Source organism: Sinocyclocheilus grahami, unplaced genomic scaffold (genome assembly GCF_001515645.1).
Source record: "Sinocyclocheilus grahami isolate Dianchi unplaced genomic scaffold, SAMN03320097.WGS_v1.1 scaffold608.1, whole genome shotgun sequence".
In the NCBI taxonomy this organism is placed as follows: domain Eukaryota; kingdom Metazoa; phylum Chordata; class Actinopteri; order Cypriniformes; family Cyprinidae; genus Sinocyclocheilus; species Sinocyclocheilus grahami.
This window is the reverse complement of record NW_015505787.1, coordinates 172,042-199,009: the sequence shown is the minus strand read 5'-3', so window position 1 is coordinate 199,009 and position 26,968 is coordinate 172,042. Positions and strand designations below refer to the sequence as shown.

Genomic DNA, 26,968 nt, shown 5'->3' with positions numbered 1-26,968 from the left:
TGTTCAGGTGTGTTTGATTAGGGTTGGAGCTGAACTCTGCAGGACTGCATTTCTCTAGGACCGAACTTGCCTACCCCTGTCTTAAGGGATCGAGCAAAGGTTAGGTCAATTGCAGGTCAAAGCAATTGGTGTTTATTTATTGGCCTTAGGGGAAGACTACAAAGAGAGAATGTAACTATCAACCCCCGATCGCCCACATTCATACATTATGCAAATGTTTCAAGACATGCTGGGAAATAGCCTCCAAAATTCTGCAAAAGAACAAAATAAATCAGGTTCATTTTTGGTGTGGCTTTTTAGATCTCTATAGCCACAATGGAATAGTCAGATGGATATTGTGTTGTGATTGATTATACACTGAAATGGATTAGTGTGAAACTTTATTACAAGTACAAGGAGAAACTATTGAAAGATGCATGCGCGTCTGCAGAAACACCAGTCCCAAAGGTGTAATAAATTCTAGATTGGCAAAGAACGGTGTATATGCGAATGAAAGAAACATTGGCGTGTTCAGAAAATAATGACATTTGGATGTTGATTCTGACCAAGAAACATAGTTCAGTACATCTTGTTTAAACATTCATTCATTGATTTGTCTGTGATATACAAATCCCAGAGGAAAATTAAAATGCTTGCTTCTCAAAGCTTTAAATATTTCATTGAGACCTTAGTTATGTTTCATTGAAGTATCAATATTGCATGAAATAATTATCCTAAAATCTCATAAGAGAAATAAAATATATACAAATTGGACACTTTCTGGGATACAGTAAGAAAATTGAGCTAAAAGTTGATGACTATCATAGCCAAGATTATTTGGACTAGCAATAATTTTATAAGAAATGTCTGAGTTCATATTGAGATCTTTTGATAAAACACTTGGAATTTGGCAAATCTGAGCACATCTTTCTGAAACTCCTAGAGAAGATGCGTTTGAGTTTACTGGGGTCTTGAGCAAGTCACTATGTGGTTACTATTTAATCTCAGTGTAAAATAAACAAAGATATTTTTTCTTGCCCATGGGATTTTACAATGATTAAAGACTTAAAATTTTCTTTAACATGACCCATGTTTAAGGCTGACGTAACCACCGAACAAGAACTAGAGGAAGGTTGGCAGATATCACATTTCATCAAGAGTAGCAGTCCAGACAATTTCACTATATGGATTTCCCCAGCTGTTATTTTAAACCCAGCCAGCTCACAGAAAGGGGCTTTCTCAGACAACAAGGCTCAATGAGACCTGGACATTTATAGGATGCCGTGTACACATGGCGTGACCAGCATGACTCTCTAGCAGCCTTCCGTTGGATATAACATTACCGTCTAAGCATCCAGATGAGCAGATTAAACACTTGCATCATGTTATAGAAGAGTATATAGCTTAGGTATGTGAAAGAAACCAGGACTTTCTGTCTGGAGCGTAGACGGGAATCAGATGGAGCATGCTCCAGTTCAAAAACCAAAAAAAACCCAAAAATAAAAAAATATGGAGCCTGCATTGTGACAGTCTCCAAGGTTTTCAGGCTTTTCTTGAGAAGTGTTCGTCCATTGTTATGAGTTCTTCAGAATATGTTTGCTCTTTTCCTATACCTTTACTCATATTTATGTATGCTTTCATGGAAGCTGTGCACTTTTTCTACATTTTAAAAGCAATTATTTAGTAGAATGGTGCAAGACCCCCTGAAAGTAAGACCATCTCCACACGTACACGGGTATTTTTATGAACAGAGTTTTTCCTTATTTCGTTAAAAAAATTTAATAAAATCTCCGTCCACATGAAAATGCAAAAGCATGCTATGAAGCACTGTCAAGAGCATGCCAAGCCAACAGGTGGTGATATAATCTCAACCATAAAGCCATGTTGGCCAATCAGAAGCCTGAAAAAGTTTCCAACTCAACAAAATAATAATTGCAACTTAAGAGGTTTAATTAAATGATTAAATTCAAATTTTTAACTTGCAGTAACAGGTCCCCTGAATAATTGTTTTAAAGTATGTAAACGTATGTCTATTTCATGCTGATGAGAGCCTAGAGTCACAGAATGCAAGCTAAAGGCAACAGGGACTAGGGAAAAAAATCCCTAAGACCTCACTTCAGTATTCTGATGTAAAACAAAATATTGAATGAGAAAAGAGGGTGGGGCTAGATTTTTGCGCACTTCTTTGCCATCTCTACACTGCTGACAGTTGGATGCAAAGTTTAAGGATGTTCTGTCCAAGAAATTGAATTGTAAAAAAAGCATTACATTCCCATGCTTGGCTCAGCACATACAGAGTATTCACACTCTATTCTTAAATGGTTCAGTTGAGCCATTTTATGAGGTGAAAAATCTTGTAGCTCCTGCCATAAATCCCCATTTTATTGCTGAATGTTTAATAATGTTTTCCACTCTGACATGAATGAGGAAAAGACGCTGACCTGTTGTGACTTCCCATTCAACCCAATTTCCACCAGAGATATTTAGAAAACTACCCATGTTGTCCCTACCATTGAGAAAACACTTCAAGGTGCAGTGTTTATTATTTCAGTGGTAAAATAGTTTCTTCTAACCCAGTTTAGTGTGCAATGACTGCTTGTATTGTGACACCTTTGCACTTGGGCTCTTCAGTCTCTATACCAGTTTATTTAAGCCAATCACCTGAGCCAAATGACTTTTAAATGTAAATCAAAGCACTGCAGCATTGTTACTGAATTCCACACCATCACATGCAAGAGCAATTGAGGTTTCAATCTACATTCTTATCATCTGTACTGTTGTAAAACCTGCACTGTGTTACAGTGTTACAGATGACGAACACACATCCTGTTTCTTTCTCTCAAGTTTGCTTAAGATTTCTCTGGGGCTGTTTTCCAAACCTGAGAGATGACGGACGATTGAAGTTACCCGGCCCTTCACACCCCAGTCTGGAATTTATTTTCCCACACTGCTCTACTAGAGAGTCTGTACCTGTTCACTGGCACGTCCAGCGGAAATGTAGCGGGTGTTTGCGAAACTAAGACCCTCTTCTACTAACTAACCATCAGCACCACTGTTACCGCCATCATATGTAACACTACTACTCATTATATAACATATCCTGCCCAAACCATTTCAAATCATGGTGATTTTAACTTTACTGTGCATTTATTTTCACAAGAGGAAGGGATGAACTTTGGGAATCAGTTTTGCGAGTGTTGACATAGGTTTGAGGTTTGGTTTGGAGTAACAAGATACCCTCTATTTCATACTGTAGGCAAAAAGCAACATATATATTTTGGTAAAGAGGCTCTTTAGGGAATGGCGGGGTTTTGGATAACTTTAACTTAAAGAATCCTAAATATATTAAGGTTTTTGAGGAATAGAATCCAGGAATAGTAGTGTTTCTACACTTCAACACTATACGCTCAAAAAAAGGTCATACTGTTTTACTTTGCCAGACATTTCCTCGTTTTTTCTAACATACACTTTTTATTCCTCAATTTTCTTGTCACCAGAAAAGCTACTTGTACTTGCTGTTGCAACGCAGGAGACGGATGGCTTCCACCGCTTCATGCAGTCAGCAAACTACTTCAAATTCAATGTGAAGGTAAGGTTTATTTCTCCGTTTTACCAATCGCACAATGCAAGGTTCGACCACGCTTTCATCCCATTGTGCAAGACCACTGCTTCTCACCTGATGGATGCTTCATTTCTTCAAGCTGATAGGAGTATGTTGTAGGCTTGCCGCGATAGACGGTGTTGACGGTGATACCGGTGTTAAGCCGCAACACTGGTTATGTCACTTGCCCACCGTGGCACCGACCCCCACCGTCGTTTTGATTTTTGATAGTAATAAAAATTATTTAGTTCAGTAAAAGAACAGACACTATAATTAATGCATGCTGCATTAATGCTCAATGCAGCATGCCGAACGACAGTCGCATCACAGATCAGATTTAATTTATCCAGTGAGGAGAGCGACTGACAAGAAGAGTGAGGTGAGGTGAGACAGAAAAGACGATGACAGATGATTTAGTTTAGAAACGATATGCAAAAGTGCTTGTTTGGCAATATTTTGGATTTTGAAAAGCCTGTTGACTTTTGTCGTTTATCTAAGGTGACTTTGGAAGTTTTTTTAAACATTCATTTCTTATTTAATTGGTTCCACATTGTTTGCTGATTTTTACTTTATTTAAACTTTGTGTCATTTATTTGTTTTTTACATCAAGGTGTATGCTGTGCCTCCAAGCTTTCTTACTCGTTTTGCTAATAAACATTCTATGTTTCTTATTTATTTGGTTATATATTATAAATGTTTACTTAGCCTATTTCCAGTTTTGTATACCTATTTAAACTTTATGTAAGTTATTGATTATTTTATATTAGGCATAGCCTGCCCTATAGCATGGTGTATTTTTATTTGTTTTGTTAATAAAAGTTATATGTTTTATATATAGGCTAAAGTGAGTTTGACATTGTATTTTGTTGTTGCATTCAAGCAATTGATGCCGAACTGCCACTAATTTGAAAGTAAAATGTGCACTGCGCTTTTAAGCTATTTAAAAGTGAAGGAAAGCGTGGAAAAGAGGGGAAATTCAAACAAACTAAAAACAAACAATTGCTTTAAGCCGAATTGCCGCTATTTGAAAGTGAAAGTAAAATGCGCACGCAGCTTTTACAAGCTATTTAAAAGCGAAGGAAAGCGAGGAAAAGAGGGAACGCCCCCGCCCCCACGGTGATACCGGTATTACTGGTGTTGTCACACGTCGATTAACCGGTGGGAAAATGTCCTCACTGTCACAACCCTAGTATGTTGATTGAGATTCTGTTTGAACTGGTACATTCTGAACGCAGGTGCTGGGGATGGGAGAGGAGTGGAAGGGAGGTGATGTGGGTCGATCCATCGGTGGCGGCCAGAAGGTTAGACTGCTAAAGGAAGCCATGGAGTCTCTGGCTGACCAAGAGGACTTGGTGGTCTTATTTGTGGACAGGTAATGTGCTTGTCATTTGAAGGGTTGAAAAAAAATGGTTGGATGATATTAAATGGCCAAGAAGCTGGTTTCTTTTAATAGATTTATGGGCTTATAGAGGATTTGAGAACTTTTCAGATGGTCAGCTAAACCAAATGTGTACAATTTAAACCAGCTAAGATCACATTTTAAAAAGTGTGATACACAAATATGGCCTATTGCAAAGATACTATTTAAACTGAACTGAGCTGGATGATGAACGGTCTTTAACTGAAAAATGTGTGTTTACTATTGTCATTTTGCATTATTGACACACTATTTTCCTAATTAACGCTGTTCAGTTGCTTTGACACAATCTGTATTGTTAAAAGCGCTATATAAATAAAGGTGACTTGACTTGACTTTTCTACCTGATTTAACGCTTAGTAAAATTAATTAGCTAGATATTCTGACATGAAACACATTTCTTTTTCAGGGTGCTCAGCCAAGATGTACAGCTGGTGTACTTTTAACAGACTTCTCACCACACTAAATCTTGGGTTAACATTGATTTGTGTTTTAAGCGACATTAAACATTTAACCTAAATCTCTCACTTTTGGGTTAGCACCACTTTGGGCTCTATGTTATCAAACCTGTGATAACTCTAAACTGCACTGCATGGCAACTACTAATAGTGGGTAAAGTATGAACAGTCTGAAATATGCAGGATCATGATTGCCAGGATAGCCCAGGATTCAAAACCTTTCTTAACAATCTCATTTGTGACAAGCCCCCAATTTAAATGGCATCAGATTTACTGGACAGTAAAAATACTGGTCTATATACCAGAGACAGACAAAGATCCAGTATTCATTTCTCTATGTGGAGACTAGCTGGGAATAGACTCTAATTTGCCACAAAATACTTTTTAGTAATTACCTGTAATTGAAAGTAAATTATGCCAGGAAAATACCTTGTCTAGATATAGACAAAATGACTGGTTAAATGCATAGCTTTGTACAATGTAAAAGGTATCTTTTCATCAACTATAACAAATGTATCATGCTTATACTATACGTTTTCAACAGCCTCAGTGGGATAAATCACTGCCAACTCAATGGGAAACAACAAAACTCTGTGTAAAGGCAAAACGATTGGGCATTCGTTCAACAATTTTGTAGACCTACCTTAATAACCAATGTTCTTGCCGAAATGGTGGCTTTTAACTCAATTTATGATAATCAACCATAATAAATGGCCTGTTATTTAACTTGATAATTCAAGGGAAATTACGGCATGTCAATTTATAATGAAATTGTGGCGAGAGGTACATTTTTTTTGTAGTTCTTGTGGTGCAGGTCTAGGTGTGTTCTGCAGAAATGAGCGATTATTATGATCACAAAGTAGAAAAAGTTTAGTGTTTACTTCAAGTTAACTTCACACGTACATGTGAAGTTAGCTGTAGTTCAGACCATTTTGCCACGTTGAAGCTATGTCACATATTCCAGAGATTAATTTTAATTCTGTCATGACAACTCTCGGAGGGATTGGCATGGTAATGTACATGACAATGTTAATGTATTTGGTCTTGGCAGAATAGATCTGCTATGCTGCTGCTGTTGCTGCTGCTGCAGCAGAGCAAGTACCACGACTTGCTACTGCCAATACATCCACAACATGCTGCTGTGAGCATGTAAGAAATATTGCTGCTGCAAATATAACATACATGAAATAGCCCCATATAGCATACATGAATCACCTCATAGCAGATCTATACAGGTGGAGCTGGGGAAGGCGGAGGGTTTCTGAAGCAAGCTGCACTGCTACTGCAAGCACTAATCATATATTTGAATGTTGAGCAGCGAGCTAATTAGCTACCAATACAGGAGAGAACCAATCAGCTGTGCCATGTGATGATGTCATTAGGTCAGATTGAGTTAGACCTATCGGACTGCGCCATCTAGAGTTTCATGCCAGAACTCTGTATTTCATGCTAGAAAAAGGGAAATGACTTGTGTGAGATGGAAATCATGGTGCATCCCTCAGTTTACTTCCTCTGATGACATCTATAGTTACTAATGTTACCAGGCATATTAATAGTGTCTGAAATAGAATACCTAAATGCCTATGGAATACCCTCCCTTCCCTCTTAGGAGTTCAGTTAAAATATACATAGCTGGTTAAATAAACTGGATGTGGATTAGCAAACATTGTCTTGAATGTGAAAATGGCTGATCAGCTGGAAAGTGCAGTGAACAGGATAACTAATATACTCCTCCTTTTCTCTCTTCAGTTATGACCTCATCTTTGCTGGTGGACCTGAGGAGATTTTCAGAAAGTTCCAGCAGACCAATCATAAGCTGGTGTTCGCTGCTGAAGGAATCATCTGGCCAGATTCTCGACTGGCAGAGAAGTATCCTTCTGTTCGCAATGGGAAACGCTTTCTTAACTCTGGAGGTGTGTAAAAATTAAAAATACCAACTCTATAGCATGTTCTGTTTTGATGTGAAAGTTACTTCATACTTGTTACACATCAAGGTTTTGCAGGCCCAAAACCATTGTGTTATTGAGATTTCAATTCATTCAGTTCAGTTCAGTTGGATTTCCACAGCTCTCATATTGTCTCAAAACATTTACATGCACAATTGTACACTGATCATGCTTAAAAACCCAAAAATGGTCATGCAAAGTCATGTACAGTAAATGCCTTTGACACCATACATGAAAGCTAGAAACATTAAGGCCTATGTTCATTTGAATAAAGTGTTTAAGGCATAAGTCTGTCATGAATGTGTCTACATGCATAGAAGGCTACAAAAAAATGCTGACGAGTATGAAAAATCAGCTGCATTTTTGTGATACAGTATTTTGAAATTGTCAGGTTTTTCACCAGATTTGATATTTGCATATAACAGGTTGACAACTTTCATTTTACATGTAAACATCCTTACTGCCAGTCTGGTAGCTTATTCATTGTGCAGACATCTGGTTACACTTTGACTGTAAAACTAGTCCCTGTTATTAGACTTTTTTTTTACCATAGGCTTGTTTTTCAATTGTAAATGCATTTTGCATTTTGTAAGTTAACTAAAAGTCTGAAACAAACCATTCATGTATATGAACACAAATGTGTCTAGCTTGCCACATTGGAGCAACAGTTAAAGACAATTTTGCTGAGCAAGTTAGTTAAATGGCTAGCGTGTATATAACAGGCTGGCTGAATCTGGTTTAAAGGCACTGGTATGTTAAGAATGTGCACACTTAATTTGTGCATTTGTTTGGTTCTTCACAGCTTATAACACCTAATGGTTTATACTCTTTTAGCATTCCATGTTATGTATACACATTCACATGTTTCTTCATGCATTTGGGAGGTCAGTCTTTACAAATTCGGCTCAGGCAGCATATCACTGGGATAGGTCATGGCCAGCTGCCATATTAGCCATATCATCATAGCACAATTTGCACCAGACACTTCTGTGTGGGTTTGTTTTGTCTGGTAGGAATTAGAACAATGCAAGCAGGGTGATTTAGGAGAGAGCAAAGGACAAACAGCGGAATTCCATTATCGGTACAAAATGATAGAGAAAATGTTTTCTGTGTAAACTGGCAAGCGGCGGTCACTCACCCTGTGGAATTTCCTGAGGGCCACCAGGCATAGTGCACTATTCATTCAGGGGTCTTCATGAATGGTGCTTTCATTTGAGAGTGTGTACGTGTGCATCCATCTTACTCAGTCTCTCCATTGAAGAACACTAATGTCAGCCCCTCTTTACTCAAAAACCCTGTGGTCATTGCTCGTCTTAAACTCTGTAGTCCTGATCTCGTCTATTTTCATCTGGTCAATTACTGCTTTGACTGTGGTGGTCACTTTGACTTGTGTCGTGTCCTGTAAGGGAGTTGAGTCTGTGTCATTAACAGGACAAGTTTGTTTGTGTTGGACTTCCTGTTCGATGGTCTGTGCATACAAAATTGAAGGTTGGTTTTATACCTTCGGCTGCTCCGTAGATTGCGGTGGCTACTGTTTTGTTTCGGTTGAACTAGAGATGTCATGTGGACCAGTGTGTTTGTGGAAATAAGAAAGACTGCACGGCACGGCCAGTCTCTTTCCAATCATCCCTTACTTTGCCCAAATTCAAGTTTGTTGATAGTAGCACTGTTTCAATCGGTGGGAAAAAAAAAACAAAAAAACATTCTGGATTCTAGATTAAAACCACATGTCATAATGCCTTACATCTGGCTTCAACTATTGGTTTCTAACCTGGGCATTATGTCAAGGGTTTTACTTTATTGCACTGTAATAAAACAAGATTCATGTCACCACATCTGAGGTGACCGCCTTCAGAAAAAGACGATCCGCTAATTTAGCGAATGAACTAACATTTAAATCATACTCGCCTGAAAAATTGCCTTGTTTATCTTCTTTTGGCTTTTGGTGGACTGAAAGATCTCAAGCGCTAGATTTCCAGTAAAATCATTTGAGATGTGATGGTGCTTCTGAACAGATTTGTACTGTCAAGAATTCCTACTAAAGTAATTGGAAACAGTGTTGAATATGGTTTTTAGATCAGCCTATGAATGTATGCTATAGAATAAGGTTATTAGGAGTTGAAAATGTAATAGTCTAGGGCGGCAACCTAACATAGTTCCTGTTTCCTGCCAAATGATGGTTTGAAGGCTCCAAGCCCTACAATTTTCATCTGTGGTCAGAGCTTCAGGAAAATGATGAGAAATCCGTAAGCAGGTTGCTACAGAAACACAGAGAGACAGCACATAGCTGAGGTCCTATACTGATTACAGTCCTCCGTCTTGAGTAAATGTAGAAAGTCTATGCCATCTGAGGTTAGACGTGGCCAGACGTGGCCACACACAACACTTGTTGCTGGTTGGTCAGATGCTTCTGCCAGACATCCAACTGTTCTGAGGGTTTGAGGAACCACAGCAAAATTGGAAGTGAGATTTAAGCCTCTCAAAGGAGATGTAATTGAAATTGGAACTGATGTGTCCAGGCATCCCATAATGCCAATGCTTCTCACATTCCATTACATCCTATACTTTTTTTTACAACACGCAGTCCGTAAAAACATTGTGATGTCCTTCACAGGCTTTATTGGCTATGCTCAATACATTCAGAAGATTGTGAACCAGTGGGACCTTCATGATAATGATGATGATCAGCTATTCTACACAAAGGTCTACGTGGATCCACTTCAGAGGGTGAGTGGAGAAAGTCTTTGCACTCTGTGAGAACATAAATGTGCTTGTAACTTGACCACATGCACTTATAAAACGCCTGCAAATGTATCATACCACTCAAAAGCAAACAGACTGGTTAAAAATACACAACTATAAACAGTCTACACGAGGACAAAGGTCACACGGTCACTTTTACACAAACTCGAGCGTGTTCTGTTCTTTATTTTAGGAAAAACTTAATATGACCTTGGACCACAAGTGTGAGATTTTCCAGAATTTGAACGGAGCCGTGGGTGAGTCAATCCAATATGGTGTATGAAACTTGCTAGTAAACAATCATTCATTTTGTTTTCATATATTGCATCATAGCTGATGAATAAAGGGATGCCAAAGTTATTTCGATTCATTGTGATGTCCTTCACAGGCTTTATTGGCTATGCTCAATACATTCAGAAGATTGTGAACCAGTGGGACCTTCATGATAATGATGATGATCAGCTATTCTACACAAAGGTCTACGTGGATCCACTTCAGAGGGTGAGTGGAGAAAGTCTTTGCACTCTGTGAGAACATAAATGTGCTTGTAACTTGACCACATGCACTTATAAAACGCCTGCAAATGTATCATACCACTCAAAAGCAAACAGACTGGTTAAAAATACACAACTATAAACAGTCTACACGAGGACAAAGGTCACACGGTCACTTTTACACAAACTCGAGCGTGTTCTGTTCTTTATTTTAGGAAAAACTTAATATGACCTTGGACCACAAGTGTGAGATTTTCCAGAATTTGAACGGAGCCGTGGGTGAGTCAATCCAAGATGGTGTATGAAACTTGCTAGTAAACAATCATTCATTTTTTTTTTCATATATTGCATCATAGCTGATGAATAAAGGGATGCCAAAGTTATTTCGATTTTTCATCATAACAATTTTGGTCTTAGTTTTAGCTCTTCTTGGTAGGCAGGCATATAGGGATTTGAACAAATCCATAAGCATAACCCATCACACACCTTTTTTACTGCAGACATGAGTGACACCTCAAATCATTTGGCCTAGTCAAGGAGAAGTCTAGTCTCAGGGCTCAGGCTTACAATTTTTTGCTTGCTGGACAATAAAACACTCAACAGAATTATTTAGCCGAAGTACTGAATGTCAAAATGTACAAATCTTATTTTGAATTTAGATGAAGTTCTCCTGAAGTTTGGGACAGAGCGAGTGCGAGTGAGAAACACTGTCTACAACTGTCTGCCATCCATTATCCATGGAAATGTGAACACCAAGGTAAATGTTTTTTTTTCTTTTCATCAATGAATAATGGAAGCAGATTTAAAATTTAAACTTGACTCAAACTAACTTCCAATATCTGTGTGCTTAATGTTATGACTTGGGCAAGGACGAGCACAGATTTATAGGATTTATCTATTAGGACACCATATACAGTAACTGATACTGAGGTCCTGGAAGTCTTCTAAATGTAGGTTCAATGGGGTTTCAAATAGTCGGTAGAAGTGTCATTTAAATGGTGGCACTCAGATTTTTTAACGCCTGCAAATGTATCATACCACTCAAAAGCAAACAGACTGGTTAAAAATACACAACTATAAACAGTCTACACGAGGACAAAGGTCACACGGTCACTTTTACACAAACTCGAGCGTGTTCTGTTCTTTATTTTAGGAAAAACTTAATATGACCTTGGACCACAAGTGTGAGATTTTCCAGAATTTGAACGGAGCCGTGGGTGAGTCAATCCAATATGGTGTATGAAACTTGCTAGTAAACAATCATTCATTTTGTTTTCATATATTGCATCATAGCTGATGAATAAAGGGATGCCAAAGTTATTTCGATTTTTCATCATAACAATTTTGGTCTTAGTTTTAGCTCTTCTTGGTAGGCAGGCATATAGGGATTTGAACAAATCCATAAGCATAACCCATCACACACCTTTTTTACTGCAGACATGAGTGACACCTCAAATCATTTGGCCTAGTCAAGGAGAAGTCTAGTCTCAGGGCTCAGGCTTACAATTTTTTGCTTGCTGGACAATAAAACACTCAACAGAATTATTTAGCCGAAGTACTGAATGTCAAAATGTACAAATCTTATTTTGAATTTAGATGAAGTTCTCCTGAAGTTTGGGACGGAGCGAGTGCGAGTGAGAAACACTGTCTACAACTGTCTGCCATCCATTATCCATGGAAATGTGAACACCAAGGTAAATGTTTTTTTTTTCTTTTCATCAATGAATAATGGAAGCAGATTTAAAATTTAAACTTGACTCAAACTAACTTCCAATATCTGTGTGCTTAATGTTATGACTTGGGCAAGGACGAGCACAGATTTATAGGATTTATCTATTAGGACACCATATACAGTAACTGATACTGAGGTCCTGGAAGTCTTCTAAATGTAGGTTCAATGGGGTTTCAAATAGTCGGTAGAAGTGTCATTTAAATGGTGGCACTCAGATTTTTTAATTGTATGTCTGATCAATAATTGTCACTAATATTGTCGGTAAAACAAGTGTTTGTCAGTGGCAAAACTCACATATTTGCTTGTCTAAAATTGTGTATCCATTCAATCGCACCTTCCGTGGCTTATTCAGTTTAATTTAAAACGAAAATTCTGTCCTCTACCTTCCCCCTTGTTGATCAAAACTCTTTCGCTAGAACACAATTCCAATAGAAAACAACAGAATTACTATCAATATTACACCCCTGACTGTAATTGTACAGTTGGCGATTAAATACTAGACAGTCCTTTGGCCGAAAATGCTGCAGTCATTGCCCAGTTGTCTTTGCCTAGCTGTAGAGTTTGATATTTTAGCAGGATGTCTGGATGATAATGTAATCTCAGACCCGTAGAGCTTTTCCTTCTGCACTTCAGTGATGGATTAAACAAACATAGCCCTGTGTGGAGTCAACTTCTCCTAATACTCAACCAGCTGTGCTGTTTCTAATGAATAATCATCCATCCAGAGCTTAGCCTTATGCTCTATGATTCATTCAAGCTGCCCCGTGTCCATCCCGCAGGATCTCTCTGATCTCCAGGGTTTTTAATGTGCCCTGGAGAATACAGATGTTCTCGTAAATACTCAAACAAGATCCAATAAAAGTAACAATTCGATTTTTCATCATAACAATTTTGGTCTTAGTTTTAGCTCTTCTTGGTAGGCAGGCATATAGGGATTTGAACAAATCCATAAGCATAACCCATCACACACCTTTTTTACTGCAGACATGAGTGACACCTCAAATCATTTGGCCTAGTCAAGGAGAAGTCTAGTCTCAGGGCTCAGGCTTACAATTTTTTGCTTGCTGGACAATAAAACACTCAACAGAATTATTTAGCCGAAGTACTGAATGTCAAAATGTACAAATCTTATTTTGAATTTAGATGAAGTTCTCCTGAAGTTTGGGACGGAGCGAGTGCGAGTGAGAAACACTGTCTACAACTGTCTGCCATCCATTATCCATGGAAATGTGAACACCAAGGTAAATGTTTTTTTTTTCTTTTCATCAATGAATAATGGAAGCAGATTTAAAATTTAAACTTGACTCAAACTAACTTCCAATATCTGTGTGCTTAATGTTATGACTTGGGCAAGGACGAGCACAGATTTATAGGATTTATCTATTAGGACACCATATACAGTAACTGATACTGAGGTCCTGGAAGTCTTCTAAATGTAGGTTCAATGGGGTTTCAAATAGTCGGTAGAAGTGTCATTTAAATGGTGGCACTCAGATTTTTTAATTGTATGTCTGATCAATAATTGTCACTAATATTGTCGGTAAAACAAGTGTTTGTCAGTGGCAAAACTCACATATTTGCTTGTCTAAAATTGTGTATCCATTCAATCGCACCTTCCGTGGCTTATTCAGTTTAATTTAAAACGAAAATTCTGTCCTCTACCTTCCCCCTTGTTGATCAAAACTCTTTCGCTAGAACACAATTCCAATAGAAAACAACAGAATTACTATCAATATTACACCCCTGACTGTAATTGTACAGTTGGCGATTAAATACTAGACAGTCCTTTGGCCGAAAATGCTGCAGTCATTGCCCAGTTGTCTTTGCCTAGCTGTAGTTTGATATTTTAGCAGGATGTCTGGATGATAATGTAATCTCAGACCCGTAGAGCTTTTCCTTCTGCACTTCAGTGATGGATTAAACAAACATAGCCCTGTGTGGAGTCAACTTCTCCTAATACTCAACCATCTGTGCTGTTTCTAATGAATAATCATCCATCCAGAGCTTAGCCTTATGCTCTATGATTCATTCAAGCTGCCCCGTGTCCATCCCGCAGGATCTCTCTGATCTCCAGGGTTTTTAATGTGCCCTGGAGAATACAGATGTTCTCGTAAATACTCAAACAAGATCCAATAAAAGTAACAAGGCTTGAGGATACACAGTAGTAGCTTATGACCAGAATGTGAAGCCAGTTGCTTGGTTTATGGCTTCTCTTCATTGGGAATCAGTGAGCAACTCCTATTTTCTGTCAGTAATGTTTAACCAATTGACCTCACAGCACTTGAGGGCACGTCCTGCGTCTCCAAGGGGTTGTCAGTCTTAGCAGCCAACTATAAATGTTAAATTTTCTAAAACTAACATGGCTGAACATGGGATGAATTAGAAAGACAGCATCTGGATACCATCTGTAATGTGGTTGTGATTGAATTGAAGATCTCCTCCTTTCTATTACATTCAAACTTCCTGTAATCGAAAGCAGCATGAGAGTGTGCACAGCTGTCCTTCCAAAATCTGTATCTAATAGCCAGTAAACAAAATAACAGGGAACACAGATTTGTCTTCCAGGAAACAAAAACTCAAAGCCGGTTTCCAAGTATAGGCAATGGACAGTTCTCAATGAATGAATTAATTAAATAAATATATAAACATATATAAAGGCAAGCCATTTTGTATAGAAGTATCTGCTAAATTATTAAATGTTGTCATTGTATCTTGCCAGATTATCCTATTTCTAATGTTCATGACAGTAGTATTTTGTTTGTGTGTGATAAATGTACTGTAGGGGTAAATATAGCAAATGTCTGTTTGTGTAAATAATATTTGGTGTGGTGTCCCATGGGCTTCACAGAGGGTGGGTCCCTGCAAAATTTACACCTTTATCACATCAATCAAAGATAAATAGTTAAGGTTTACTTTTTTGGCAAAATTTGAGGCAACCTGTTTATGGTAACAAGTAATTTTGTTTCAGTGTTCTGATCTAAGATAAAAACAGTTGTTTCTTATAAGCTAATGTGCTTTTTCAAGAACAAGAACATCATTCCCTTCGGAACAGTTCATCTGCTTGATCTGGCACACTGTTTAAGTACAAAATTAACATCAGATGCAAAATGTCCCTCCCTGCGACGTTGTCCTATAAATTTCCAAATGAGATACAAAACTCATTCTTTGATGTAAGTTGTGTTATACATCTAAAGTAACAGGCCAGCACAAATTGCAGTTCTAGTTACTGTAGGTCATGAAAATTTGACAGAGGGATTCATTTTTGGTTTGCTGTCTTGACCAAAATTGGATTTAACTACTACAAGCTGGGATGGAATATGGGTGTACATTTCATATTCTGGAGCATAAATCATCTACACCATGTAGAATAAATGTTTTAAAGGTTATTTATTTATTTATAAATATTATAAAAATAAATAACTATGTACCTAAAATGTCATTTTATTTTCTCCCACAGATATACTTCAATTACTTGGCCAACTACATCCCCAATGTGTGGAACTATGAGCAAGGCTGTACCATCTGTGACCAAGACATGGTGGATTTGTCTCAGCTTAAAGTGAGTCATCCAATGAAAGCCACAGTAGCTGATGTTGTTCCTTTTCCTCTAAGCACTAGAAAGTTATATGCTAAAATCACCATTTAAGACAATGAAACATTTCCAGCTCTATTAATACATGTCTGTATATTTTGAGTGAATAACTAGCTGTTCCTTTTGAGTTTTCACTCAAAGATAAGCCAAGAGAAGTGGAGCTTGGAAGTTATGTGTCGTATCCAACAACAACAAGGTTCTTATGCGCCCTATGTCTCTTTACACATTCCTTAAATTATAAATGCCCATGAGGAGCCACTTGAGGAAGTGGAAGTTGTGCACTGCTGTGGTGCAGGAAATGGCTTTTGGTTTTAGGACGGTTTCACTTACTGGGGTGTTGCTGTCAACCAGACCTCTCTTTAGCGGGCTGCTCAGTGTGGGGTTTTATCCACAGGGTAACTTACAGTGGTTGTCCTGAAAATTTGTCGTAGGGTTCAACTAAGGTTGGCAAAAAGGGCTTTGAGATCTTTCCAATAAGCTTGAGTTACTGATGCGGAAATAACACATTTTTGCTTGTAGTATTTGTCAGCACAAAATTGACCACAATGTTGAGCTGACTTGATAATTTTTCTTTTATGAGCATCGACATGTTTATCACTGCTAATGTTTTCTGAGTGGTTTCTAGAATGTTATTAAAGTTGCGATGAAATGGAAGTAGCGACATTTCTTTCATATCAAGAATAAATTAACTGGTTGGTTCACGTTGGTTGCTTGGTGGCATTGCTAGTTGGTTTGTAGGTGGAGCTGTGTAGGTGCTTACTGGCCCAAGTCAAAAGATCCTCAATGGTAATCTAGACTCTTATGTCTTGAACCGTCCATCACAAATCTGTTGAATTTTTTGTTTTATTGTTGTCCAGGCAGACGTCCAATCACTTATCACTTAGAAGAGCACAACTTTCCTCATTACTCCGCATTATAAGATATGATATGTCCGTAGAACAAACAGTGCAGGGCTGCGTTTCCCAAAAGCATCGTAAGCCTAAATTGATCGTAGAACCATTGCCACCAATGGAGCTACGATCAACTTAGGCTTACAACGCTTTTGGGAAGCGCAGCCCAGGACAGTAAGAAAATTAAAAACCAGAGATCAGTATGAATAAGACTTTGAATTGAAACAATGCAATTGAGAGAGTAGAGTAGAACTTTATTTGTCTTTGTCTGGTCTGGAAAAAAAAAGTATACTTGGGCTATATCTTACATTAAAGCGCAAATGGAAGAACCTTTTCATTTTGGTCACTGGTAGAACCTCAGAGGACTGGTCAAGTGAAACAAAAAAGCCTATTTTTTAACCCATCAGACACATTTGATTCATTTCTAGGAAGCATTGGAAAGGATGATGAGACAAAGCCCAGAGTCTGTTGTTTGTCAGGATGAGGGAGAGGCTGGGTCGTACCACTCTCATCTGCTCAGTGGTTTTGGGTTGGTTCTTGAAAAAGGGACAAGGGTTTAAATTCTCACACTGCTTATGCTGAGGTTGAAAAGGAAACTGTCCCAGTTTAGACTCCCCAGAATCACCTGTGTCTCCTGTTTAGTCCCTGCTCTTCTGTCGGTAACAATTTAAAAAAAGCTCTGGCTCGATTCTAGGACACTCCCTTCAGGTACCCCGAGCCAAGGTCGGAACTGGGAAATTACATGGTGCCACTCAGGTCCCATTTGATCTAGTGAGCTGTGTAGACTGGTCAAGAACCACAAAAGTAGCGGTGACAGATCTATGTAACCTTAAGCTCAATGTCATGGGAAAGAAGCTTCTACTTTCTCTCAGACCTCCAGCAGCACTTCTTGCTATGTGAAAAATAAGACTGGATGGTATATGTTATTTTGCTATACTATTTTTAAACATGGTAGGTATTTTCGTTATTCTATATTCACATTATTCACATGTGAGTAAGAAACAAGTAATGTGAAAATACTGAGTGAAAATACAAACAAGCCAAACACTGGGATAGGATCCGGCATTCCCACGACCCTACAGAGAACAAACTCTTTTGAGAATGGATGGATGAACCTGGTTAATACAATCTAAATAATATTTTGTTGAGTTTCCAGCAAAATATTCATATTGCGATGCACAGTTACTGTGCGATAAAAAGACTCCTACTGTAATATATATATGGGGGGGTTATATCACCTACCCTAGGTGAAGACATTGTGAATAATTCAACTGCATGAAAAAGTATTAATGTTTGACCAGACTTTTCTCTTTATCTAAACAGGAATTTCCACAAGTGACTGTTGGTATATACATTGAGCAGCCGACTCCATTCCTGCCAGAGTTCCTGGAGAGGTTCCTGAGTCTAGATTATCCCAATGATAAACTGAATGTCTTTGTTCATAACAGTGTGAGTGTCTGGCTGGCAAAGCAATGAGAACCATTTGACCTTTTGGATTTTAGCGTCTGTCTTTGACCGTGCTTGTTCCATGTCTTGTTCTTCAGGAGGTTTACCATGAGAAGCACATACAGAAGTTTTGGGAAGAGAACAAGGATGTATTCCGCAGTTTTAAAGTTGTTGGCCCCGAGGAGAACTTAACTCAAGGAGAAGCAAGGAACATGGGAATGTAAACATCCCTTTAATTTCAGAGTCACTCTTGAAAATATGCAAATAATGAAGTAAATTACAATGCAAATCTGAGCAAGCTCTAACACTTGATCAAAGATTTGCCACATGTCAGCAAACCTTTCAACTCCTTACAAATAAAAAACACAGAAACAACATCCGACTCACCACAAAGCAGTAAATCTGCCCATCATATAGCAATGTGCCAAAGAAATACAGAAGAAGCTCCTGTGAACCCTTCTATTTGCTCTTAGTTTAGCATTCTCCAAAACACTGCTGTCTCCAAGATTCCCATCCCAGCTCCAAAACTATTCTGCTTGTACATGTCTGCTTTCAAACAGTTACCACAAAAGCTATCACACTATAAAACAAGTGGCATCTGCAAACAAATGCTGCTAGACATGCTCACTTGATTTCTCTGAGCTATTTTTACAATTACTTTTAACTAGCTGGTTCAGATGGTAATTATTGCTGCTTGTTTAAGTGTCACTATTACTGTTGTTCATAAATAGGGTTAGTAATTTGAATAAACCCTTAATCCCACATATTAAACTTCAGTGTGTGACTTGTTGGATTGGTGATAACTTTTGCACAGACAGTCATAAATAACTGAGAAGCTTTTAGTGGATGTATGAAGTTATACTATCACATATTTTTTTAGGCCTACTCTACAGGATGCGCAGTAGACAAGTTGATTCTCTGGTCCTGGTGCTGTTTTCCTACTGCATGTCTGTGTTTGGCATCAGTAGCTGTTGACATGGTGATATCACTCAAGTTGTTTGTCTTAATTACTAGGTCCAATAAATGCTGGTTTGCATAAGACGTCAGAGCAGACATTAGAAGATGTTGGTTTCAGACACCTTCCATTGTGCTTCAGAACAGAGCATTCTAAGAATATTTATTAAATATTAGGAGAATGATACTCAGAATCGCATGATCACAGAATGATATTCAGAGGAACATTATATTGCTCAGATATTTTTCTTTCATAGCCAAGGACACAGTTATGTTTCATTTAAGTATCAACTTGATCTCATATGTTCTTCAGGCAGGCTCATGCAATTTGGTCTTGGGTAAATCTGCTAAGAAATGTTTGTGTTAATAATCAGATCTCTGACATTTGATTGCATACTTTGGTAGCTTGGCAAATGTGTGCAGTTTGTCACATTTCAGGAAATAAAAAGTTTAGCAAAATTCTCTCAATTCAGTTTTTTTGCTGTTCCATAGAAACAACATTGCCCTGAATTTTGCTAGAATTAATAATGACAGCCTTACTATTTTCTAACAGGGATTTGTGCCGGAAGGATCTTTCTTGTGATTATTACTTCAGCATCGATGCGGATGTGATGCTCACCAACCGACAGACCATAAAACTCCTCATCGAACAAAACAGGTAGTTTCCCTTTAATCAATGCCGAGCATTTAAAAAAATATATGGAATCTTCCACAGTAACCGTTTTGTCTGAGGGAACGGACTTGAATCTCTCATGTGCTAAAACCACAGGAACATTACAGCCGACTGAATGCAAATCCCTCAAGGTTTAAAAATAAGCACTGGTGACTTCCTGTTTTCCCATGGTGCATAGAAACAGTCTGCTCTACATCACATGTACTCTTGCAATGCCACTTGACTTTAAATAAGAAACAAGGCTGAACTCAGTCACATTTAACGTGACAACCTTAAGCACTCTTTCGCATGACTATGGAGGAAGCCCTTTTCAGATATTTTAAGAAGGCTTGGGAACTCTCTCTGCTGGCCTCTGGCTTGTGGAGTGAAATCGTAACCAGTAACCGTATAAATGTGGAATTTTACTTACTTGCTTTCACATTGTTGACCAACACTATAATTTCCACTTATGTGTTTTGAATGACATGTTTACCTCAGTAAAGTGATATTTTGTAGGCTTGTTGAGTTTAAGGTCACAATAGAGGTGAAGGACTTGACTGTGTTACTCCAGGGTCACTCTCATGATTATAGGAACAATACCATATAAGACTGCTCTCATGTGCCCGAATAAAAGGATGCCTTCTTCACAACCTCACAAGTATATGTTTTCATATGGATCATGGTAACCACTTATGTGCTAACTTTAATTAAACCAATCCATCCCACCAATTTTCCAAACCACTTATCCTCTGTAGGGTCGCAGAGATGCTGGAGCCTTTCTCAGCATCTCGGGCTGCAGTCAGGGGACATCATGGATGTGTCATAGGGCTAACACACGGACACACACACATACATTCTCACCTACAGGCAATTTATTTTGTCCAAATCACCTATACTGCATGTCTTTTGGATTGTGCGGGAAATCAGAGCAGTGGTTTTCAAACCCAGGATCACATCCCTCGGTTGGGTCGCCAGGATAATTTAAGGAAAATGTGTATATATATATATACAGTATATATATATATATATATATATATGTATGTATATGCATGTAACAAAGTTCAAGACACATGAAAGAAGGAGGCAGAAACCGGCAAATGTAACTTTAATAACAAAATAATCATAAAAAAATAAAACGAAAGTAAGCGGCAGCTGTGACACGGCAGATTCCAATGCGTATTTGTGTTTGCTCTGTGGAAAGCGGCTTCAAAGGTTTTTTTATTTATGTGTTTTTGCAGCGTTGAGCCGTGTGGCCAATCAGAGACATGTCTGTTGATTTCTTGAACACAATAGCCAATCAGAGGTGTTTAAGTTAAAATCCACTCACCGAACAAAATGTTCAAAACGCAAAACCAATTTTTTTTTTACGCAAACTCGTGAATCCTGTCTTTATAACAAACAAAGTTTAGACACAATATAAATAAGAGATTCATTGTGCAATGTAGAGAGCTTTATTGAGCATAACGGAATGTTGTTTGATCGCGATAAACTAAAATTGAGTGACAGCTTTTTTGTGATAATGTATGTATATAAGTGTCACTTCAATTTAAAAAAAGGAAAAAAAGGGTCGCTTTTAAAAATGTTGGAAAACCACTGAACCTGAGCACCCATAGGAAACCCATGCCAACACAGGAGATCATGGAAACTCACACAGAAAGGCCTTCTGGCTCAAACCGGGGACCTTCCTGCCACAATGCTGCCCGATAGTGTCATCCTGGAAAATTAATTGAGCACTACAGCAAATCTGAACCTGTTTTGTTGTCAGCAAATGTCGACATTGCATTCAGTGTTTCTATAATTTTAGGGTCTTCTTGTGGTGGCAAAAAAGCAGCATTGTATCTTGCATAATAGGCCTATCATAGTACATTTATGGACTGTTGCTGATTTATGTGCTGATTTTTGTTTTGTTTTTTCGACCTCAGAAAAATAATTGGCCCTCTTGTCACCCGGCATGGAAAATTGTGGTCCAACTTTTGGGGAGCCCTGAGCCTGGATGGTTATTATGCAAGATCTGAGGACTACATTGACATTGTGCAAGGAAAGCGTGTGTGAGTATTTTGGAGGATGTGATCCATAAATGACTAAGATCTGATATTTCACTGTATATAATCTTATTGGAACATTAAGAAATTGCATCTATCCTTCTCTGAATCAAAAAGAGTACACTATTCAAACTCAGATTACTTTTTAGCATGTCGATTGCTCACCAGGACATGTCTCTAACAAAGTCTATTTTAACATTGTATTAAAATATGACTCTATAATACCAAGCATTGTTACTATTTTTTATATATTCTTTTGTCTTTCCTTGTGTAAATAGTGGTGTGTGGAACATCCCCTTCATGGCCCACATCTACCTCATAAAGGGCCAGACTCTGCGGAATGAGCTCAAAAATAGGAATGTCTTTGTCTTGGAGAGATTGGACCCCGACATGGCCATGTGCAGGAATGCCAGAGACTTGGTATGACCGCTGAAACACAAAGCTGTACAATTATAGTAATTATATATTTAATCTAGATCAGCAACAATCATAGCATTTATTTTATAATAGTCTAGAGTTTTAATTAGTTAGGTGTGCAATGTAATTTGTTGCTGTGTAATTAATGTAAAAATATATTATTTATTTATTTATTTTTTTTTATGGCATGCTGTTTATTAATCACAGGGGGGAAAAGATCACATTTACAGTAAAGCATTACAATGGAAGACACCAGAAAACTGTTGCAATATATACTTAATGTTTCAAAAGTATTGTCTCAAAATGTCATGGTTTCTGTTGATAGAGCTGGATTTGTAATAAGGGAGGAATGTAGGAGAGTAGATATGGAAGCCTGTTTCCGCCACTGAAATAAAAAAAGATAATTGTGACGTTTTATATCACAAATCTGGCTTTTTTCTTACAATTGCGTAGCCTTCTGGCGATCTGTACCAACCACCAGACTGGAGCGTTTCGGCAGGAAGTGACGCATCGCCTGTGATGACTTCTGTGCTGCCATAAACCGCTCAGCAAATCCATCCATGGCAGGGCTGAACAGTCCCTTGGGAGAGACTGGGGAGTCGAGGAAGGTGATCTTGTCAGTGTCCTTGATCTCCGTTAAGTTTAGCCAAATGTGGCACTCCACCACCACCAGGTTGGCCATGGCCTTTCCAATTGCCTGTGCAGTGGCCTTTGTAGCGTGTAGAGCCAGGTCAGTCACTGTGCGCAGCTCCTTGAAGGCATTGGAACTCTGGCTGGACGGTGCAGAGAAGATTGGCCTGAAAAACTTGGAGCACCGACTTTATGTGAAATGCTGAGCCAGCCTGGCCAGCTGCTGTATAAGCCCTGCCTGCCAGAGTGGAGGCAGTCCTGCAGGGCTTAGATGAGCGAGCTGCATGGGTCTTCAATCCCAGGGCTGATGGAGGGCAGAGATGTGGAACGACCTTTTTCTTCAGTGCCCTCAACAGTGGTGAGAGTGGCAGAAGTGAAGGAATGAACATGTGCTGAGTAGGGGCTACGCCACATCCTGGTTAGTTCGCCGTGAACCCCTGGGAAGAATGGGGCAGACCGTTGCAGGTACCGCTCCTCTAAGTGGCCGTGGGTGGGACCAGTCAAAGCCGAGGTCCTCCACAGCCTTAAAGAGAACACAGATCAGCTCGCTGTCTAAGCGGGGCCATGTTGGTTGCTTCGTAGGGAGAGTGTCTGGGTCCTCGCCAGAGCATGCCCTCTCTTCAGCATCTGAAGCTGTCAGCGACATGGAGTCATCAGCAACAACTTCCTCCTCAGACCCGCCAAAGGAGATCAAGCCACTCACAGCCAATGAGAGAAAGGGAAAGGGAAACCGACTTTTTTCCTTAGTATTGTGAGTTTGTAACTTGTAATTATATCACGCAATTCAGAATTGCAAAAAAAACTAACAAAAAACAGAATTATGATATAAAGTCACAATAACTTTTTTTTATTCAGTTGAGGAAATGGGCTTCCATAAGTAGATCATCAAGCAATTCAACTCTAAAAACAGAAACTGTTCTGTATTAGTTTGCATATGACAATTTAGCCTGATTTCTCAATGCTTTGAAACATCTGCTGCAGCTCTGTGACCAAGATGTAACTGGCAATTATTCAAAGTATCAATGTGCTATTGTGAAGGCATGGCACCTCCATTCATTTATGACAGCCTCTGTCATGCATTCAAAATGTTCTCTGCCCATCATCCTTTCCCTCTTTCACATCCATCATGGGACCTTGATCCAATGGGAATGTCTGGCTGTGCGCTTTTTACTCCTCCTTGAACAAAATACACCACTAATAACTAACTATGATGTTCTTCTAACTGTCTACAGCTAACTGCTTAGGACACCTAAAGGCAGCGCATAGCCTTTTCTGAGCTGAAAATCAACTAAAAAACCTCGATACAAGAGTTTGCAGGCATCTCTACTGCTCTGGTAGAGTTTAATATCGTATATGTGTTGTGCCCATATCTTCTATAATATTCTAATTTCTTAATCTCTGTCTCTCTCTCTTTGTATCATACTCTGTTTATGTCTCATTATATAATTTACATGGTGCTTTTCCTTCATTTTAGACAGTACAGAGAGAAAGAGAATCTCCTTCTCCGGAATCATTCCAAATGCTCAGACCCCCACAGGTTCCTCTTGTTTTGATTATTCTATCATGCATAATTTAAGATTCAAATGTTTTAAAGCACGCCATCACTTTTCCAAATGGTTAGAAAGTGATATTCCAACCACACATTAATAAATGTAGTAATACATGCTCATTTGTGAAGGGAATGGTCTATTAACATTTAATATTTGCTTGCTTGGGGTTCATTACAATATGTGTAATCTCAAGATCACAAACAGTGTTGTCAGAACATATAATCCCAGAAGACATGGTGAACCAATTTTGAGATGAATTACTATGCATGTGGAAAAACCATAAATCTCCATTTCAAGCTCAATGTGGTTGTTTCATGGTTTTTCTATTCCATAAATGTATGTGCATGTGCTGGTAGGCATTCAAACATTTGATTTAAAATTAAATCCATTTTAGAATACATCTTGCACTGACAGATGTGTTCAGCTAACAAGCGGAACCCTTTGGAAAAGTGATGCTACGTTTGATTAGCTACATCTGCTTTTTTCTGATGGGGTTAACCTGGACAAAGCACCAGATATTAATGCTCATTTGTGAAGGGAATGGTCTATTAACATTTAATATTTGCTTGCTTGGGGTTCATTACAATATGTGTAATCTCAAGATCACAAACAGTGTTGTCAGAACATATAATCCCAGAAGACATGGTGAACCAATTTTGAGATGAATTACTATGCATGTGGAAAAACCATAAATCTCCATTTCAAGCTCAATGTGGTTGTTTCATGGTTTTTCTATTCCATAAATGTATGTGCATGTGCTGGTAGGCATTCAAACATTTGATTTAAAATTAAATCCATTTTAGAATACATCTTGCACTGACAGATGTGTTCAGCTAACAAGCGGAACCCTTTGGAAAAGTGATGCTACGTTTGATAAGCTACATCTGCTTTTTTCTGATGGGGTTAACCTGGACAAAGCACCAGATATTATATATATACACTGAACCATGACATTCTACACACTATTCTACACAGTGGTGGAAAGGCCAATGAAGGATCTAATAGATTTCCTGCATTATAGTTTTCCCTGCAGTAACATCTATATCCAAGAGCAACCCCCTTCCAAGCACACTAGTACCAGTAACATAAAACTTACCCTCACTACCTCCATGACTTATCTCAGTCTAGGTATTTATGTAACACTTGTTACCTTTGTATGTTTGCATTGCTTTGAACAATTACGCTAATATGTTTGATATTGATGCTAGACTTGTTTTAGTGAAGCCTAGACTGAGAGCAAGTCTTGACCTTCCCAGACTTAGATGCAAGAAACCTTGTCCCTGCTTCTAGTAAAGTAAACAGGAATGTTGATTCCTGGAATTGCACTTTTCCCAGCACTTCCCTGTGTTCCCAGCAATTCCCTCTCACAGCCCTTCCCAACATCTGTCCTCCATTGTTATTGATTACACACTATCACAGATTATGCTGCTTATTTGTGATCTGTTTTTATCATCGACTTGAAATTATTTGCATGATGTGTTTTCTTTATTGCTCATTTTACAATGTTTATTTTTTGTTAACTTTGGACTTTTTCGATTATAGACAGAATTTGAAGTATCTAACTACCTTTTCTTTGTCCACCACAGGGAGTTTTCATGTATGTTACAAATCGTCATGAGTTTGGAAGGCTTATTTCGACTGCCAACTATAACACATCTCATTATAACAATGACCTTTGGCAAATATTTGAAAACCCACTGGTGAGTGACTAGATGATTTGTGATTTGTGAATGTTTTCTGTATACAAAGTGTCTGGTACAATTAAAAAACATCAGGGTCCAGAAGTGTTCATTTAGTGCTACATTTGTCATCAATAATGAAGTGGAGTGCTGACAGGGTAAACATACGTCTGTGTTGACCTCCATCTAGGTTTTAGTCCGCCTGCCGGATTAATGCAGATCTAATCACTGTTTGCAATGCAGGTCACTCAGTGGGCTAAAGTTCTAATCCTCTTTCTTTTTCACAGGACTGGAGAGAGAAATACATCCATCCCAACTATACCCGAATTTTCACTGACAACGTCTTGGAGCAAGTGAGCAAACATTTACATTTATTCATTTAGCAGATGCTGTTTGGGTAGAGTAGGAAAGATCATTCCCGCATGGAGGTTTAGTAAAGTTAATATTCAGGATAAGAAAGTTAATATTCTAGAAAGCTTCACTCACTTATACCGACCAGACTTGTGGGATAAGGATACATTTGTGAAAGTGAATGTAGGTAGGAGGGTACAGATGTATAACCAGTGGTTGTTCTATACTCTTGGTCTGATTGAAGACCAAGTGAACAACCATATATTTGAAAAAATTGGCAGATGTTTGATGAGCATTGCATTATTCCAGAATCTAGAGTTCACTGAACAAGGAAATATGCAGATTGCCCAGATGGAACCTGATCTTCTCGATAAAGTACAGTGCAAATCTACATGA

At 38.4% G+C, this 26,968-nt stretch overlaps 1 protein-coding gene across 1 annotated transcript; it reads left to right on the top strand.

Moving 5' to 3' along the window:
- Positions 1-1,068: 1,068 nt before the first annotated feature.
- LOC107557557 (procollagen-lysine,2-oxoglutarate 5-dioxygenase 2-like) lies at positions 1,069-26,968 on the top strand. Its single transcript, XM_016241026.1, has 17 exons — positions 1,069-1,111; positions 3,420-3,568; positions 4,816-4,952; positions 7,205-7,368; positions 10,016-10,128; positions 10,337-10,400; positions 11,297-11,394; positions 15,827-15,928; positions 18,175-18,300; positions 18,396-18,517; positions 19,805-19,909; positions 21,826-21,951; positions 22,224-22,365; positions 24,467-24,529; positions 26,129-26,242; positions 26,509-26,574; positions 26,882-26,968. The coding sequence occupies exons 1-17, from the start codon at positions 1,069-1,071 to the stop codon at positions 26,966-26,968; spliced, it is 1,821 nt and encodes a 606-aa protein (XP_016096512.1).